Source organism: Neomonachus schauinslandi, chromosome 15 (assembly GCF_002201575.2).
Source record: "Neomonachus schauinslandi chromosome 15, ASM220157v2, whole genome shotgun sequence".
Classification (NCBI taxonomy): domain Eukaryota; kingdom Metazoa; phylum Chordata; class Mammalia; order Carnivora; family Phocidae; genus Neomonachus; species Neomonachus schauinslandi.
This window is the reverse complement of record NC_058417.1, coordinates 15350726-15368203: the sequence shown is the minus strand read 5'-3', so window position 1 is coordinate 15368203 and position 17478 is coordinate 15350726. Positions and strand designations below refer to the sequence as shown.

The 17478-nt window shown below is 51.0% G+C and overlaps 2 protein-coding genes across 2 annotated transcripts; one reads left to right on the top strand and one right to left on the bottom strand.

Moving 5' to 3' along the window:
* The first annotated feature begins 7 nt into the window (after positions 1-7).
* RFLNB (refilin B) lies at positions 8-8159 on the top strand. Its single transcript, XM_044921609.1, has 3 exons — positions 8-223; positions 2841-2950; positions 5103-8159. The coding sequence occupies exons 1-3, from the start codon at positions 8-10 to the stop codon at positions 5431-5433; spliced, it is 657 nt and encodes a 218-aa protein (XP_044777544.1). The 3' UTR covers positions 5434-8159.
* A 5246-nt stretch (positions 8160-13405) lies between these two features.
* On the bottom strand, positions 13406-16538 carry C15H17orf97 (chromosome 15 C17orf97 homolog). The gene is made up of 2 exons (XM_021704427.2): positions 16052-16538; positions 13406-13872 (listed from the first exon to the last, which is right to left on the bottom strand). Exons 1-2 carry the CDS (start codon positions 16536-16538, stop codon positions 13406-13408), a joined length of 954 nt encoding a protein of 317 aa, XP_021560102.2.
* Between the last annotated feature and the right edge of the window lie 940 nt (positions 16539-17478).

Here is a 17478-nt window from a genome sequence, read left to right as displayed (position 1 = left end):
AACAGCCATGGTGGGCCGGCTGAGCCTGCAGGATGTGCCCGAGCTCGTGGACACGAAGAAGAAGGGCGACGGCGTCCTGGACAGTCCGGACTCGGGGCTGCCCCCCAGCCCCAGCCCCAGTCACTGGGGGCTCGCGGCGGCCGGGGGCGGCGGCGGCGGCGGGGAGCGCGCGCCGGCCCCCGGGACGCTGGAGCCCGACGCGGCGGCGACCCCCGCGGCCCCGGTGAGGGGCCCTGCCCCAGGCCCCCTCCTTCCCGCAGCCGGTTCCCCAGGGACCACCGCAAGCCTTGCCGGCGCGCCGCCACCCGCCCGTCGGGACGGCGTGGCCATCGCGGGGAGCCCGGGGCGGGAGCGCGGCGAGAGCCTGGCCAGCTGGAGCCGGTGGCTGGAAAATTGTCATCGCCTGGGAGGCGCGGGAGCCCCGGGAGAGGCGAGCCCCCGCCTCCTCTCTTTGGGGTGGCGGCCCCCGGGGCAGCCAGGCTGCGGCTCGGCCACATTTCTGCCCGGGCCGGGCTGGAGAGGGGCCTCGGGGACACCGAGAAGGAACGCCAGCCTTCCCCGTCCTGCGGGCCTGGCACCCCCGGGCTTTGCCGCCACCGGTGGCGCCTCCCAAAGACCTGGCCCCTCCTGGCTGGTCTTGGGGAGAAGGGTGTGTGTGCTCCGGCCCCCTGATTCAGAGCAAGTGGGGCCAGCCTTTGGCGACCGTGTCAGTGGTGTGGGAGGGGACCTTGGAGAAAAGTTACCCCGTGAGCCTCTGGCCTCCTGGTACCCCCCCCACCCTGTCACCTAACCCGTGTCTGGCACTTGATGGGTGGGAGGCCTTTAGATGGGTGGAACCTTTCAAAAAGGAATCCTTTTATTTTATTTGAAAGTTTTTATGTAAAGAAAAAACACCTAGTCTTTTTTGCCTCAGTAATCGCTCAGGTGGTGGTGGTTATTGCCTTTACCTAGAGCTGGGGGGAAGCCACATCCTGTCCACAGCCAAGGCTCAAAGTGGGGCTCTCAAACCCTGCCCCTGGGGGATGGGTGTGTGCGGCTGTCTCCCCTGGGGTGAAGTAAGACCTATGCACGTTGACCCGCTGACCCGTCTCGGGGACATCGGTGCCCTCTCTCATTCCCACTGGAAGGCCGCACTTGCTTCACCTTGGCCTTCAGACCCTTGCTGTCGGGCCCTTCGAGCCTCGCTCCTGACCACAGGCGGACACAGACGTCCGTGCTCCGTAGCTGCTCCGCTAACGCGCATATGCCTTTTCCTCTGAGCCCATCCCCTCCTACGGCCGCCTCATTGACCTATCGGAGCCCTGCTGGCCCTTCAAGCCCAACTTGTCACCTCCTCTGGGGAGTCTTCCTTGATGCTTCCCAGAGCCACGTCAAAATCCGTGGCTTGGTCCCCATTCCCTGGTGTCTGTTGTCATTCCTGCTGCCTGTCCCATCTCCAGCCTGCACCTGGGCCGAGGTGTGTGCCCAGGGACTGTCTGTTGGGTGGGCAGGGAGGAGGGAGCCACTGAGGCAGGGGCAAGAGAACTGAGTGCTCGTGTGGCTTCCTGGCTCAGTGTGAGTGTGGAAGAGTTGTCCCCCTCCCCGCCTGCTGTCATCCCGCAGCCCCCAGGACTGCCTGCAGGTGCTCCCTAGGGAGCAGGGAGCTGGGGGCAGAGCAGGACCCACTGTCACTGCTTGGGGGCTGTTCCCGAAAGCTCTGTGGCAGCCAGTGCCCACACCTTACCCTGCCCCCGTCTACTGACTGCGGTTCCCAGACTCAGCCCCTCCCCCAGCCAGGGCTTCTTCAGCCCTCCACCCAGGTTCAGGAGCTGGACCCTGAGGACACTTTGCCCCTCCCTCACCCCTGGTCCCCTAGCCTGGTCCCCTTTGACTTTGTATTTCCACCCTACACCCTCATTTGACACTCTGTCCTGGTAACATGATAAGAGTCTTAGAGCCTCCCTTCTAAAACTGTCTGCTTCCTTCTCTACCCTGGAAGGCGTGGGGGCGGGGCTGCCACCTCCACATCCTGGCCCAAGTGTGGATCCTCCTCTCAAGTTAGGCAAAGAAAATGACACATAGCCCGTAAACCTGGAACCCAGGGGACTGCTCCCCATTGAACACTTAACAAAGAACCCCAATTCCATTCAAATCAGGTGCTCGCACCTGTGTCTCGGACAGGACTGGCTCTTATTCAGGCGACTTGATGAACCAGAAAGTTCGGAGCATCATCCAGGCTAGGAGCCAGTTAACCTCTAGGGATGCTGTGCTCTGGTTCTTTGAGTTTGCTGAGTTGTGGAAGGTGGTGTAGAGAACTTCTTGGTGTTCACCTCCGTCTTGGTTGGGTGTTACTCTAGTCGTTCCAGAGGCAGAGAAGGCGTGGCGGAAGTCCCGCTGAATCTTCAGTGTGAAAAAATATCTGGTAGAATTTTTTCATTCTGGCCTTTTCTGAAGTGTTGCTGAGACACAGGGTTGGGGGACACATAACTGAGGGTTCTGGTTAGTGAAGCCCCAGTTCGTCGAGGTTTTCTCACTGCCTTGCTGTGGGATAGTGCAGCAGCCCCGGGGTCCCCCCAGGGTCATGATACCGAGCTCCTTAGCCTCTCACAAAAGCCCCGTGAAGGAAGGAGGCATCCCCCTTGGTGTGCAGATAAGGTCAGGGGGCATGGGGTGTGACCCAGACCTCCTGGCTCTCCAGCCAGAACTCTTCCCCGGCTGCGGGGCGGCCTTTCTCTGGCATCACTCCCAGGAGGAGGACACAGGTCACAGTTGGGCCCATCAGCCGCGAGCTTCGAGCCAGGACCTCCGTGGGGGATGCGCCGGCCCGGCCTGTGGTCTAACTGCCTTCTCCATCCTCACAGAATCCAGCATCTCTGCCCAGCCCCGTGGCCTTTGCCTGCTCACCAAGGCTGTGCCCCCTGTCCTTTGGCGAAGGAGTGGAGTTTGACCCCTTACCACCGACCGAAGTAAGGTAAATATAGCAGGCCCAGATTTGATTGGAGTTTTTCATTTTTTCATTGTTTATTCCAGAAACGAGTGCCTGTTATTTAAAAAAAATAAGTTAATCACAAAAGCGTGCCAAAGACTACTCATAGTTTGTTGGGTACTATTTTGGATTTCTTCGTGTATTCCAACCAGTTAAATATATAGGCACGCCTTTTGGAATAAAAACATCATGTTATACGTAAAGTCCTGCGACTTGCTTTTTGCACTTTTTGCCTTTGCACATCGTGGCCATCAGATGTGTACAGTTTTGTAATAAAATAATTCCTCTTTCCAGAAGCTGCTTCCCCCGTTGCCCCACCCTGCTTCAAGGGGCTATAACCTTGTCTCCTATTACAGTTTCACTGGGCAAGTACCATTGTTCCTTTGGGAATTGATCTCATCCAGGTTACCTGGGGGCAGAGATCCATTGAGAGCCTCTGTTAAAGATCTGTCTTTTCAGGGAAAGGAATTTTACTTTTGGTAGCTGGTGGGGGTTTTTTTGCTGGAGTTTCAGTTCCCTTGACACAAAGGGCCCTTTGATGGGAAAAAAAGGCAGCTCACCAGTTTGGAGGTGAGCGGTTCAGTCCTTTATTCTTGCCGAGCTTATATTTTGAACAAAATGAGGACATGACTTCATGACATTAGCTTCCCCCAGACTCTTACCTACTCGCTTAAGGAGAATACATGTTTCCATCATCCATCCAACCCACTGAAAAGAAGGCTAATTCTTATCCCTGACCAGTGGGTAGGGGCTGGTGGGAGGCAGTGCTCTGTGATGCTCTATGAAGCTGTAATAATTACTCAATAAAATGAACTCATGCTTGGGGTGCCTGGGTGGCTCAGTCGGTTGGGTGTCTGCCTTCCGCTCAGGTCATGATCCCAGGGTCCTGGCATCGAGCCCCGCATCGGGCTCCCTGCTCTGCGGGAAGCCTGCTTCTCCCTCTCCCGCTCCCCCTGCTTGTGTTCCCTCTCTCACTGTCTCTCTCTCTGTCAAATAAATAAATAAAATCTTAAAAAAAAAAAATTAGCTCCCAAATTACCAAAGAAAGATGTAAAAAAAAAAAAAAGTAAAGTAGCTGCTGAGGAACATGGAAGTTAATTTATTTTATGGAAATCAAGATGGTAATTGGCTCTGATTGATAATGTCAGATCTCTGAGTCTCTGGTTTGAGTGGTCTCCACACCGAAGGCCAAGGGGGACCAGGTGCTAGTACTTGGTATTACTGAACTTTAAGAATTCCTGGGTTCCATCATCCTGTCATTAAAGAGCACCTGGCTGGTTCAGTCGGTTAAGCATCTGCCTTCGGCTTAGGTCATGATCCCGGCTCGGGCTCCTTGCTCAGCGGGGAGTCTGCTTCTCCCTCTCCCTCTCCCTCTGCCTGCTGCTCCCCCTGCTTGTGCTCTCTCTCTCTCTCTCTGTGTCCAACAAATGAATTAATAAAATCTTAAATAAATAAATGAAGAGCTGATGGTGAGGGCGCCTGGCTGGCTCAGTCAGTAGAGCATGCAGCTCTTGATCTCAGGGTCGTGAGTTCGAGCCCCACATTGGGAAGAGAGCTTACATTTTAAAAAAAAAGAAAGCAAGCTGATGGTGACTTCAAGGGAGAGAGAAAACAAAGCATTGACCCCTAATGAGGGGGTAGAACCCGCATTGTTCTACCACTGACTTATACCACTTGCTGCGTGTGAACACTCTGCTCGGTTACTTCTGGGCACGTTTCACAGAAAGAGGAAACAAGGCTCGGAGAAGTAGCCCAAGCAGGCTGTCCGAGCTGACCCGTGCGGTCGCGGCTCCCCGGGGCTGCTGCCTGCCCTGAAAAGCAGTGCCTGCAGGGTGAACGTGGGGATCTTGCACACCTGCAGGTAAGCCCCAGCCCCACTACTCACTCCCACTGTGACCTTGACCTCTGCACCGCCATTTCCTCTCCTGGGGTGGTTGGTTCAGTTCAATTTGATCCTGGAAAGAAAGTGCTTCGAACAGTACCACCCCATAAGCGCTTCATCAGCCCTGGGCTGCTGCTGACGAGACCAGCCACGTCTCAGGGTTTGCACCCCACGAGAGGATCAAGGTCACAGTAGGGACCACTGTGCCCCGGGCTCAGGCGAACGGCCTCGTGCTGCCTTCTCTCTCCCGCCCAGGTACACGTCGTCGGTCAAGTACGACTCTGAGCGGCACTTCATCGATGATGTCCACCTGCCCCTGGGCCTGGCAGTGGCCTCCTGCAGCCAGACGGTCACCTGCATCCCCAACTGCACCTGGCGCAGCTACAAGGCGGAAGTGCACTTCGAGCCCCGCCACAAGGCCACCCGCTTCCTCAGCACCACCATCGTCTACCCCAAGTACCCCAAGACCATCTACACCACCACGCTGGATTACAACTGCCGCAAGACACTGAGGAGGTTCCTGTCCAGCGTGGAGCTCGAGGCCTCAGAGCTCCTGGGCAGCGACGGCCTCTCGGATGAGTGCTGACGGGGGCCCGGGCAGCCTGGGACCGGCTCTGCCGCCGCCCTCGCGTGGCGTTCGTGCTCCAGCGGGGTCTGGCCTCGCCATACCTCTAAGCCCGGCCTGGGGAAGAAAACCATGTCATGGCCTCTTCTAATCAGGGAGAGAACTGGGTTTTTTAAAATGTTCAAATTGCTTTCCAAAGGCGTAGATTTCTCATTTGCCGCTGCGTGGCTTCCCCAGGGTCTCCATTTGATGAGCAAATAGAAAGCCAGCTGGAGCAAAAGGAAAATGGCCCCAGTTTGAGATAAGGAGGGAGGAGATGGCTCTTCTCCCATTGGTCAGTTACCCTGGGGAAGAGCGCGGAGAGTCTCTGGGGGGGAAAAAGTGAGTTGTGAGACCTTCCAGCCCTGGGTGTCGTCACTGACAGCGGTACTAGTTCTGTAAGCTGTGACATCCTGTGGGTCCAGTCTGTGGACAGCTGAGGTCCATTCCATCATTTATGTCCATTTGTGTTTCCTGTTCACCAAAACTCTTGGAATTCCCTAAATCCTTTTCATATCAAAAAACCCCGAACCACACTATAAGATGCCTTTTTAAAAAAAGAGAGAAAAGGTTCACGCTGTTCTCCCCTCTCTTCAGGAGACTCACGTCCACCAGGGGCTTCGGTTCTGGGTCCTTCCACCTGTTGGGTGCGAGCTTGGGCGCTGGCAAAGCACCTTGAACCCTTGGCATCTGGTAATGTCTCCACAGGCGTGTGTAACTCTCCTGATATGTGTTTTGGGGTTTCCAAATACTTTCCTATTTTTTTTCATAAGGCAGAACATAGCCGAGGGCCCTTTTGAGAGTAACAGCATTTTGAAAGAATGCTTAGGGAATCCACTTTTGGGGACCCCATGAGGGGCTTTCACTCCACCCAGGACTGGCCAGCATCTGGGAGAGGCAGATGTGGATGTTTCTGGTGACCTGCTCCATCAGGATGGGTGTCCTCTCCAGGGAGCCCAGGTCAACTTGGACGGGCTCAACACCACAGAGGAATTCTGCCAGCACCTTAAGTCTAAGCCAGAAAGCAAGAAAGTCACCCCAACCCTCCCTCCACGTGCAGGAGAGGTGACTGCAGGATAGGGATTGATGTCACAAGTCAAACTCCAAAACTTGGGCGCCGTTGGGATGGTACACATTTCTTGTGAGCGCTTACTGTAATGTAGGGACAATCGTGGCGTTAGCTGCACGTGGAAGACACTTGTGAGCTCAGCTGAACCGGCCTCAGAGGCAGGTGGGGCGCCTGGGCCAGAGGCTGCAGTGGGCCCGGCTGTCTCTGGCCTCAGCCCCCTGCCCACCCTGCCTCCCCACCAGCCCATGCTTCTTTCCCCTGCCAATCCCTGAGGGTTTTGAGTGAAGACAGTGGCAGGTGGCTTTTTCTCTTCCAATTTGGGGAAGAACAATCCATGAATATTTCCTTTGAATACATCCAAACTAGACCATGTGCTCGAGGGTTATAGAGTATTGTGAACCCGGATTCCCGCTGTATTTGGGGGTTTCTGTTGATGGCTTCCGTGTGTCCTGAAAGCAGAATTGGTAGCTCTCTGGGTACCCTGGAGCCACAGCAGGGACTTCTGTTCCGAGGAGAGCAGGTGTGATGATAATCACTCCCACTTAAAGTCATTGGAAGCCTCTAGAGCCAAACTTTCTGGTGTCCTCTTCAGCTTTGGCAATGTGTGGTCTTGTCAGGCCCCTAACTGTTTGGACGCAGCCCTCAGTGGATCCTGCGGGTGGGTCCGTGGTCCTGAGTTTGCCATAGCGAGGCTTGGAAGGGACCAATAAAGGGGGCACTCTGGGACTCCATGACCTCCTTCATCATGCAGAGTGACAAATGCTGTCTGGAGGAAATTATGTGGCTTTTCTTGATAAAAATGGATTTTTTTTCTCTCTGATTTCATAATCTTGGCGTTTAAGACAAGGGGTAAATGTAATTTTTAAATAAGGTTAAGAGAGTTCCCAAGGCTTTGTCCTGGCCCAGTGGGGACACTTGAATGAGCTCAGAACAGTATTGTGGGCAGCGTGGCAGGAGAGACATATGGGAGAACATGGCCTTTGTACACGGCAACATTTTGGGATGTCCATATGAGATTTTTTTGTTTTGTTTTGGGGGGTTGGGTTAAGCTCGGACAAAGCGTTCTAGGTGTGAAGAGAATCTGAAATATATCTGTAAAGTAAGTAGAAGTGAGCAATTGTGAATGTGTAATGCGAATGGAAAAGCAGGTTTTATCTTAAGTTATTCACTAGGGAACTAACTGTAGTTCTTTCTAATCCTCTCTTTTTCTTCAAACCTGCTTTGCTGCAAGTTACAGGAAAGAAGCATAAGAAGACTTAATGGGACACTTCAGGGGGGATCAAATGACATTGATCTTGGTGGACTTGTGTTAGTTTACGAGGTAGAAGCAATGATTTTTAAAACTCATTAAAATCAACCATTCCTAAGCATATCTGAGAGATACAGTCTACTTATTAAGAAGTCTTTTTTCTCAGTCTCCTAAATTACAGCTTTCATGTAAGAAGGATGATTTGTATTTTCAGAGAAAAGTTGTTTTCTTTTCAAAGTCAGACCTTTTAAAAAGAACGATTACCTTTTCATTTGACTCTTTTCCTGTTTCTAACCTTAGGAAATCCAGAACTGTATTTGCCAAAAACTATTTTTTAAATTTATCTTTGACATCTGTCCCATTCCATTTTGCTTTGTGACTTCTTCATTTAACAATAAATTGTCTTTAAAGAAACAAAACTTAGAGGTGCTTCTCTTTTTTACAGTAAAATTATAATGTTTTGGTGAAGAAACATGAGAAAAACACCTCATCTTGAGAAATTTTAAGATGTGATTGTATTTAATACTACCATACTTCTGTCTGGAGTATGCATTCCCCTGGGATACGAGATTTCACAGGGACCCCTCAGCACAGATAGTTTTAGGGAATTTGTTCCCAAATTCAGTGTGTACTCTTTGCTAAAACTCATCTACCCTGAAATTATGACTGGTCCAATCCTTCCTTCCCACCTCCCCTTTCAAATTGCCTTTCTCCCATTTTGCAGAAGAAATACATGCGTTAGTCTAACACATCCTTATTTTATTGCGGGATATTTGCTCTGGGCTGGACAAACCTATAGGCACTGGACAAAGGGACAGTTATAAACAGTGGTATTGGCGCCAGGACCTGAGGGCTCCACGTCTGTCAGTGTCCTACACATAATTTTGACAAGAATGAAGTATGGTGGCAGAAGCAAGATTGACCTGTGTTGGGAACTTCTTATTGCCAACATCTCAAACTGAGGCAGTTGGAGTGGTAACACTATTCATTTAATACCTGCAACCTCTTCAATGGCAGGCCATTGTCTTCCCAGAAGGAAAGTCTCTTTGGGCAAAGTGTTGATAAGAGTTGATAAGAATTATCAAAAGTGAAGGCATCTTATTTCATTCAAGTGTCAAATTCATGGCAAGGCTCTGTGCCTTACTGTTAGTCTTTGAGTTACACTTAAATATGTCCCAGGAATGTATATTATTGTGTGTGTGTGTGTGTGTATTTTAAGCCGGTCCCTTTTTAGCAGAAACTAAGTCTAATTTGGCTGGCTGGGATGACAGCAAGAACTAATACGGCCACTTAGGTTATATAGTGTAAATTTCCCACAAAATGAATGAGCTAATAGCAGTTCCAAGGTTATGCTGGAAAAATATTTAAAGCATGTAGATTTATAATTGTGTGTGCGTGTGTGTGTAGAGAGAAGCAAATGTGTTGAAACTAATAATTTTTTTTAAGATTTTATATATTTGATAGAGCACAAGCAGGGGGAGTGGCAGGCAGAGGGAGAGGGAGAAGCAGGCTCCCCGCCAAGCAGGGAGCCCGATGCGGGGCTTGATCCCAGGAACCCAAGATCATGACCTGAGCCGAAGGCAGATGCTTAACTGACTGAGCCACCCAGGTGCCCCGAAACTAATAGTCTTTCAATTTTCCCTCAAAAAATACCTTCCTAAGCATATCAGATTAAGCTGGCACCTCAAGAGAAAAAGTAGTAGGTGTAATTAATAATATGATAAATCTGGGATGCCTGAGGGTTCTCTCCCCCTCTCTCTACCCCTCCCCCTGCTTGCATGTTCTCTCTCTCTCTCTCTCTCTCTCTCTCTCAAATAAATAAATCTTAAAAAAAAAAAAGAGGGGCGCCTGGGTGGCTCAGTCAGTTAAGCGTCTGCCTTCAGCTCAGGTCATGATCCCAGGGTCCTGGGATCGAGCCCCACATTGGGCTCCCTGCTCAGCGGGAAGCCTGCTTCTCCCTCTCCCACTCCCCCTGCTTGTGCTCCCTCTCTCACTGTCTCTCTGTCAAATAAATAAATAAAATCTTTAAAAATAATAATATGATAAATCTGAGGAAGCCATTTTGGTATACCTCCCAGAAATGAGAGAAAGGAATGACTTTATTGATTGGGTAACAAATCCTATTGCAAGAAATACCTCTTCTCAAAATTGAATTCTAATAATTTTATCTTAGGGCATAATCACTACAAAGTGTTTCATTCATAACACTACTTCCCAAAGTGCTTTCTGTGGAGTAGGAGGTTCTATGGTCAAATAAGTTTGGGAAAATGAAAAGCTGAAGATGCCAAATATGTTTATTGTGGGGCTTCATGGAGCACCCGCATTGTCAGCTTCTGCTGCGTAACAACCACAAAATCGTAGTGGTGCACAGCAGCAAGCATTTATTTCTGGTGTAAACATGTAGACGTCTGATTGGGCAGTTCTGCCCAAGGCTGGGTGTTGAGTTCAGGTTTGTTCCACTCGTCTCTAAAGCAGGCTAGAGAGGTTAGCTGGGGCACATTCTTCTCATGGAGGAGTCAAAAGATCAAGAGGAGCAAGAAGAAACATACAATACCTCTTAAAGTCTGCCCTCCTGCCACCCAGTCATCTCCACGCCTGTTCTATTGGCCAAAGCAAGTCGCATGGTCCAACCTAACATCAGTGGGTCAGGGAACCATACTTCCCCCATGAAAATGGGGGGAAGTAAAGATTTGCTGTACAATAAGCTACCATAGCTTTTAATATGGTAATGTGTATTAAGAATCTTTAAAAGGGATAATTTACTATGTAGCATTTCCCAAATGCTACATTTGGGAAATGTAGCATGGACCAGAGAACACATGAGCATTTCATAGGACTAACGTTTTTTGAAATGCAATTTAAGGGGCACCTCGGTGGCTCAGTCAGTTAAACATCACACTCTTGATTTCAGCTCAGGTTATGATCTCAGGGTGTTGGTATTGAGCCCCATGTTGGGCTCTGCCCTCAGTGGAAAATCTGAGGGTTCTCTCCCCCTCTCTCTACCCCTCCCCCTGCTTGCATGTTCTCTCTCTCTCTCTCTCTCTCTCTCTCAAATAAATAAATAAATCTTAAAAAAAAAAAAGAGGGGCGCCTGGGTGGCTCAGTCAGTTAAGCGTCTGCCTTCAGCTCAGGTCATGATCCCAGGGTCCTGGGATCGAGCCCCACGTCGAGCTCCCTGCTCTGTGGGAAGCCTGCTTCTCCCTCTCCCACTCCCCCTGCTTGTGTTCTCTCGCTGTCTCTCTCTGTCAAATAAATTAAAAAAAAAAAAAAAAAACTTCCAACTGAGTGCTTCCTAGGGGTGAGGTGCTATGCTGAAGGCTTTATATTTTTTTTTCCTTTAAGATTTTATTTATTTACTTGAGAGAGAGAGTGAGAGAGAGCATGAGAGGGGAGAGGGTCAGAGGGAGAAGCAGACTCCCCACTGAGCAGGAACCCGACACAGGACTCGATCCAGGGACTCCAGGATCATGACCTGAGCTGAAGGCAGTCGCTTAACCAACTGAGCCACCCAGGCGCCCTGTGCTGAAGGCTTTACATAAGTACTGCCTTTGATTCCCACAGCACCGAGGTAGGTCGCTGCATCCCTGTTTCCAGATGTGGGAGGTAGTGCTCAGAGAGGTTAAGCAATTTCCCTGAGTTCACACAACTAGCACATAGTGGGAAAGACAAAAATTCAGCTCTGATGTCAAAGCTCATCATTTTAACCACTACACCAGAATATCTCATAGCAGAAAGGTGACTACAGGCCACCCCCACTCTCACCACCCATGGAAGACACCACTGCAAAGTGACCAAGGCATCCTGCAGCCTCAGACTCTCCCACACCCCACACCCCCAGCCACTACGGTTGATCCAGAGGGCACGGGAGAGAGCAGCCCAGCCGCCCCACCCTCTGCTGTCTTTACCTCGAGCCCTGGGGCCTCAGGCAAGGTCCTGTGGCTGAGGGTGAGCATATGTCCTGTCTCCTCCTCTCTATGGGGACACACCAAAGCCCTTGTTCCTCTTCACTTGATTCTATCGGTGCCCCGCAACCTGGACAGCAGCCCAGGGAGGGCCATCCCTGTCTGCTCGGGGGTCCCTGCCAGAGGAGCCTGCTAACCCCCTCTCCGCCGGGGAGGACGGGGCTCTTCCGAAAGTCCTTTTGCTATATTTTGCCACAATACGATGGCCAGAATGTAACAACTCTGTAAGTGGCCATTTAAGGAAAGGTAAGAGGAGGGCTTCTCTGTCAGCTGGGGCTAGCAGGGACCGAGATGACCACTTCCGCTTCACTTTCAAAAAAGCATTCTGTAATGTTTTGTACTGGCTTTCAACTTCTTCCAAGTATAATTCCTTGGAAGGCAGGAACCTGATCTTAACCTCCACTACGTCCCTCCTGGACCCTACACCGTGTTGCATAGAGACTACCCCATCCCCTGCACCTCCCAGTCTGCATCTTTGTGCCTAAGGAGGGCCTCTGGGCCAACCTGTTTGGCAGGCTGGAAATGCCAGGAAATTAACACCCCCAGGACCATCCCTCAGCCAATGCCTATGGGCAGTAGAAGGGCCCAGCTCCCTCACGCTCAGGGGACATAATCCTGACAGTGTTTCCCAGTGGGATTAAGCTCCAGTTAGCCAATATGGAAACTGGCTTGACCGTGTCCCTGGATTGGCTGTCTTCCCCTCCCTGTGCCTTCTCTACTGAGCTTTCCTTTGGCTCCCAAATAATCTATTTCCATTTGAGTCTTTGATTCAGGGTCTGCTTCTGGAGAACCCAAACTAATACAATACATTGGCTCCCACTCAATAAATATTGGTGCAAGGGAAGAATATTAATTTAGGACAAGTAGTATAGTAGGACCTTTTTAATGCTCCAGAACTTTGCTTAAAACGCTGTTTTAGGGGATTAGAGGAGGACTATATATATATATTTTTTTTTTAATTGAAGTAAAATTGGTATGTAACACTACATAAGCTTCAGGTGTCCAACATCATAATTCAGTATTTGTACACGCTACAAAGTGATCACTGCACAAGTCCAGTTACCATCCATCACTGTACAATTGAGCCCCCTCACCTGTTTCCCCCACCCCCAACCCCTTTCCCCTCTGGCAACCACCAGTTTGCTCCCTGGGATGACCATATTTAGAAGAGAAGCAATACCTCTTTTGAGACTTCTCATAATTATCTCCCAGGGATGGAGTTCTGGAACTCAGTTATTTTGAAGACCACATAAGGGCAGGGAGTGTATGTAATTTAAAAAAAGGAAAAAAAGCCTCCGGGATATTTGGGGCATTTTCGTTGGGCCTAGAGAAGCATGCTGTGTGAGGAGTTTTACCCATTAAATTAGCTTAAGAGTTGGAATTGATATAATCTACACACTCTGTCTTTTAGAGGGGAAGATTACAGACATCTGTGATGAGAAATTAAATAACAAAGAGATGCCAAATTATCTAAGAAAAAAAAAATCCAGAAAGAGCTGTGTCCATTACATGGCTGTGCCCTCCCCGGGCCACGAAAGGCGCCCTGGTGGAAGGAGAGGCGGGCCCCGTCGACACACCAGACATCTGCTTCCTTCAGGCGTTCTGATTTCCGTTTATTATTATTCTTCTGTGACACAGAAACTGGCAGTGCGGGCTTGGCGTCGGGCTGGATTTTCACTCTGGCAGAGCGGCAGCCAGATCAGAGCGCAGCAGCCTGGGCGTGAGGCTTCCTTCCAAGCCGTGGCTGGGCCTGCCCTCGGTGCTGCTCTCTTTATCCGGGAGGTACGGCAGGTTCTCGGGGTTCTCCTGGCCACCCAGGTCAGAGTGGAAGCCCTTGAGGGCCAAAATCCGGTACCGCTTCCTCCGGTTCAGCTTGTATATGCGAATCCTTTCTCTTTCGGCCTCTGGGTCTGCGAGAATTCCGTCCCAACGCAGGCTTTCGTTGATCTGGTTGGAGAGGTTCTCTTCTATTTCAGCAGAATGGGGGAGACTTACAGTGGAGGAGTAAGGGGGGATGGGCCAGTTTTCACCTTTGTCCTGTTTGTGCTCTTGCCTGGGGCCATGATCTTTGCTGGGACTTAAGATGTGGTGAAAGGATGAGGACAGCTGCTGACTCTTCAGGCCTGGACTCTGATGTTTATCTGCTGAGCAGACGAGCCGGTTAGCGGGTGCGCTGCCCAAGTCCCCGAAGGTGTACGAGGTGGAGGCCCCTCCTGGCCTAGGGCTCAGAGAGCCAAGCCCACCAGCCTACTACACACCCACCGGCTCTAGGCTTTTCCTCAAGTCATTTTGGAGAAGGAGGAACCATTTACAGAGCACGTACTAGAGGCCGGGTCCTCTGGATAAAGGTTATCAGCCCTGTTTTCCAGGTGAAGAAACTGAAACTCCAAAACTCTACCTTACCAATATCACATAGTAAGTGGCAGGGGTCAGGATTCGAACACAGGCCTGGCTCCCGGTGCCCTGTTCCTATTCTTTCCACTGTGCGATTCATGCTCCATATCTCATCCAGTACCTTCCAGTTTGAGGAGTCTATGACTCCACCCCTAGTCTGGACTTCTTTATGATGGGAGAAATGGAGTACAGCAGAAAAGCTTCCTAAATCTAATTGTGGAAACCAATATCATGCCAAGCCAGGAAGTACTTTTCTGCTGTGTGGCTTGTACTGAGTTGTTTTTTTAAATTAATAGCATTTCTGAATTATAGAGCCCTCATATAAAGTACTATAAGTTGTGGTTCTTTCATCAGCTCATCCTTCTACTTTTGGGGAGACAGAAATCCCCCCTAAAAAAAGAGAAAATAAAAAAAGTCCTCTCTGGACATTTCTATGCCTTCCTATTCCTCCAATACTATTTGGTGTCTCCTGCTGACCATATGAATTACATGCCACTATAATTTCCAGAGTAGGAAAGTAAGCCAAAAGGACAACAGGTTTCCTAATTTGGTTTTGCAGATACACATGGGGCTTTTTGACCTCAACTCCAGAATTTTTTCCTTGCCTTTCTATTAGGATTCCACCTGAAGAAGTCATTATAACCCTCCCATCGCTCCCTTTCCCAAACTACAAGCATGACACGAGGAAGACTGCCACTCCCTCTGCCTCCAGCTCGCCGGGGGTGCCAGCTCTACACGCTACAGGCCAGGGCCCCGAAACCTGAACCAAGGACTACCCGTGCTGGAGGTGAGGGCCAGATCCCTGACAGTCAAAGCCCCAGAAGGGGACCACGCAAGTGACACTGGAAACGTAGCACTCACAGGCAGGTCCCTTCTATGTCACTGTTGCACGCTCTCTCCATAAACTGGGTGCTCAGTGCCTTTGTCAAGAAATCCGGGGGGTTCTGGGAGAGGAACTTGGTGAGATATAGGCACTCTGTGGGATTAGGGCAGGTGTTGGTGTGTGTATGTACATGAGGTGTCCATGGGAGAGACTGGAGTGAGAACCTGAGTGCATGTGTCCAGGCAGTGTTTGGCTGGTGGGGTTTAAGCACATGAGTGTGTAGCCGAGTACCCATATGTACGTGTAGCCTGGGAATGTGTGTACTGGATGGGGTATCTGTGCTTTAGTTTTATTTGGTGGTTATAATGCTATAAGGGGCTGTTGTTGAGGGTGTTGGGGATTACAAGAGTATGTAGCAGTGACTGGTGTGATGGTGTGTGTGCAGTTGAGGGCTGGCCCTGGCGAATGGGGGGTGGCGGGAGACAGCCCGTGCAGGAAAGATACTTTCTATACATTTACAGGATGTCTGCATAACATCGAGAGGGCAGGTGCCCCTAACGCATGGAGCAAAAGGCAAAAACCTGTGTTTCTGTGCCTGTTTGTCACCAGTGTCTTAGTATTTTAGGCTTGGGGAAAGTCTCTATGAAGATGAGGGAATCTCTGTAGGAAGCCTTGAAGTTTCTGTGGGGAAAGTGTGGTTATTTAAGATTCTGAGTTTTAGCTGAGGGATTAGGAAATTGAGAGGGTGTCCGTGCAAAGCTGAGCTGCTGTGTGGAGCTGGGAGGCTCTGCGGGAATAATGCTGGGGATGCTGGGGATCTCTGTGAGGTAGAGGGTCTCCATGGATGTTGAAAATTCTCTGTGCAGGATTTGGGGTCTCTGTGGACATGTATGGTTTTTATGGAGAGGGCTGGGTCATCACTGTGTTGCGTTAAGTGGTACGTGTGGGGAGCGGGAGGACCTCTGTTTGGGACTGGCGAGTTTCTGTTTCTGGTGGGAAGTGGTTCCCAAGTAGATGGGGGTCTCTGTGAGGACTGGGGATGGGTGAGCTTGGGGAACTCTGGTACGGGGAGCTGAGGCTGCTGCGCTAGCTGCTCGTCTTACCGTCCCCCTTGCCGGACCCCTTGGTCGTCTTCTTCTTCTTTTTCTTCTTCACCTTCCGTTTGTTCAGTTCTGAGGCGCTGCCTGCGATGGGGGGCAGTTTGGCGCCCTGAAAGCCCGCAGTGCCACCCTCTCGCTCCTCGTCGTCGTCCTCGTCGTCCTCGCCCTCTTCGCCGTACCCCGACGCCCCCGCTCCACCGCGGCAGTCCATTCGCCCTCCGCGCCGCCACCCGCGCCAGGGACAGCCCAAGACCCCCGCCGCCGAGCCCGCGGCCGCAGGAGCTAAGCGCCCGGCCAGCGCCACGCGTCTCCATGGCGACCGCCGCACACCGCGCGTGCGCAATCCGGAAGCTGCCGCCCAGGGGCCTCCCGGGGATGTAGGTGTGCGCACGCGCCTTTCAGCCTGTGCGAGAACTTGGCACAGTCCGGGGCGCGTCGGGAGGAGTGAGTGGAGAGTTGCTAAAACTTGGCCTGACACATACGTCCACATCTGTGCCTTTTAAAATGCTGTTGGTTGTCTCCCTAAATTTTTTATCTCCCGAGTTCCAGTCTCGTTCGTCTACCGTGGCCTTTCAAGCCCAGCGCGTCTCAAACAAACTTGCTTCTCCGTGGTTCTCAGTGAACAAAATAGCTGGACAGGCGGAAACCTGGCGGCCCTCCTTCCCCGACATTCACCCAGGCCGGGACTCTGGCCATGCCTGGCACTTGAACTTGTGAACCCCCCTCCTAAATGGTCTCCCTGCTTCCAGACCCTCCTCGCAAATTCTTTATCCAACACCTGCTGCCACGAACTTTTAAAGACAATTGGCTAATTTCACTCTCTTGCTTAAAGCCCTCCAGTGGTCCCCATCACAATACCTATCAAGACTGAACTTTAGTGTGGCTTACAAGGCCTGGTGTGATCTGTCTTTTTCATGACAGGTTTATCCACCACAGATTGTATCTTCCAAGAGCGGCTGCAGTAATAGCTCTCATCCCCCCTTGCTCTTCTAGAATCTTGCCACTTCCACATCAAGAGACAGAGTCTAATTCCACTCCCCTTCAATCTAGGTGGGTTTGGTTGACTCACTTGTAACCCATGGAATGTGGTGAAAGTGATGCTGTCCCTTCTTAACTAGGTCATAAAACGTAATGCAACAGCATCCTTGTTAGCCTTGGAGACCTGAGCTCCCTGGAAGGAAGTCTGAGTACCTGGAGGCTGCCATGCTGTGAAGAAACCCAAACAAGACCACATGGAAAGACCATAAAACTGTGTGAAGGGAGAGAGAGCGAGAGGCCCCAGCTGCTCCAGTCCCCAATTTTCCACATCCAGCCGTAGTCTGACTGCAACAGCGGGAGAGACCACTCCCCCATCCCCAGGCCAGTCTCACCCAGCCAAGCCCTTCCAGAGTTCCTGACCCAAAGAAATTGTAAGAGATAATAAAATGATT

What these genes read in the sequence shown, in the direction of transcription:
- RFLNB (XM_044921609.1), top strand. Translation starts at nt 8, where the DNA reads ATGGTGGGCCGGCTGAGCCTGCAGGATGTGCCCGAGCTCGTGGACACG. An exon ending in CGGCGACCCCCGCGGCCCCG is followed by an intron (nt 224 to 2,840) that starts GTGAGGGGCCCT and finishes CCATCCTCACAG; the next exon opens with AATCCAGCATCTCTGCCCAG. An exon ending in TTACCACCGACCGAAGTAAG is followed by an intron (nt 2,951 to 5,102) that starts GTAAATATAGCA and finishes TCTCCCGCCCAG; the next exon opens with GTACACGTCGTCGGTCAAGT.
- C15H17orf97 (XM_021704427.2), bottom strand. Translation starts at nt 16,538, where the DNA reads ATGTGGACGTATGTGTCAGGCCAAGTTTTAGCAACTCTCCACTCACTC. An exon ending in GGGGTCCGGCAAGGGGGACG is followed by an intron (nt 13,873 to 16,051) that starts GTAAGACGAGCA and finishes TCTGCTCAGCAG; the next exon opens with ATAAACATCAGAGTCCAGGC.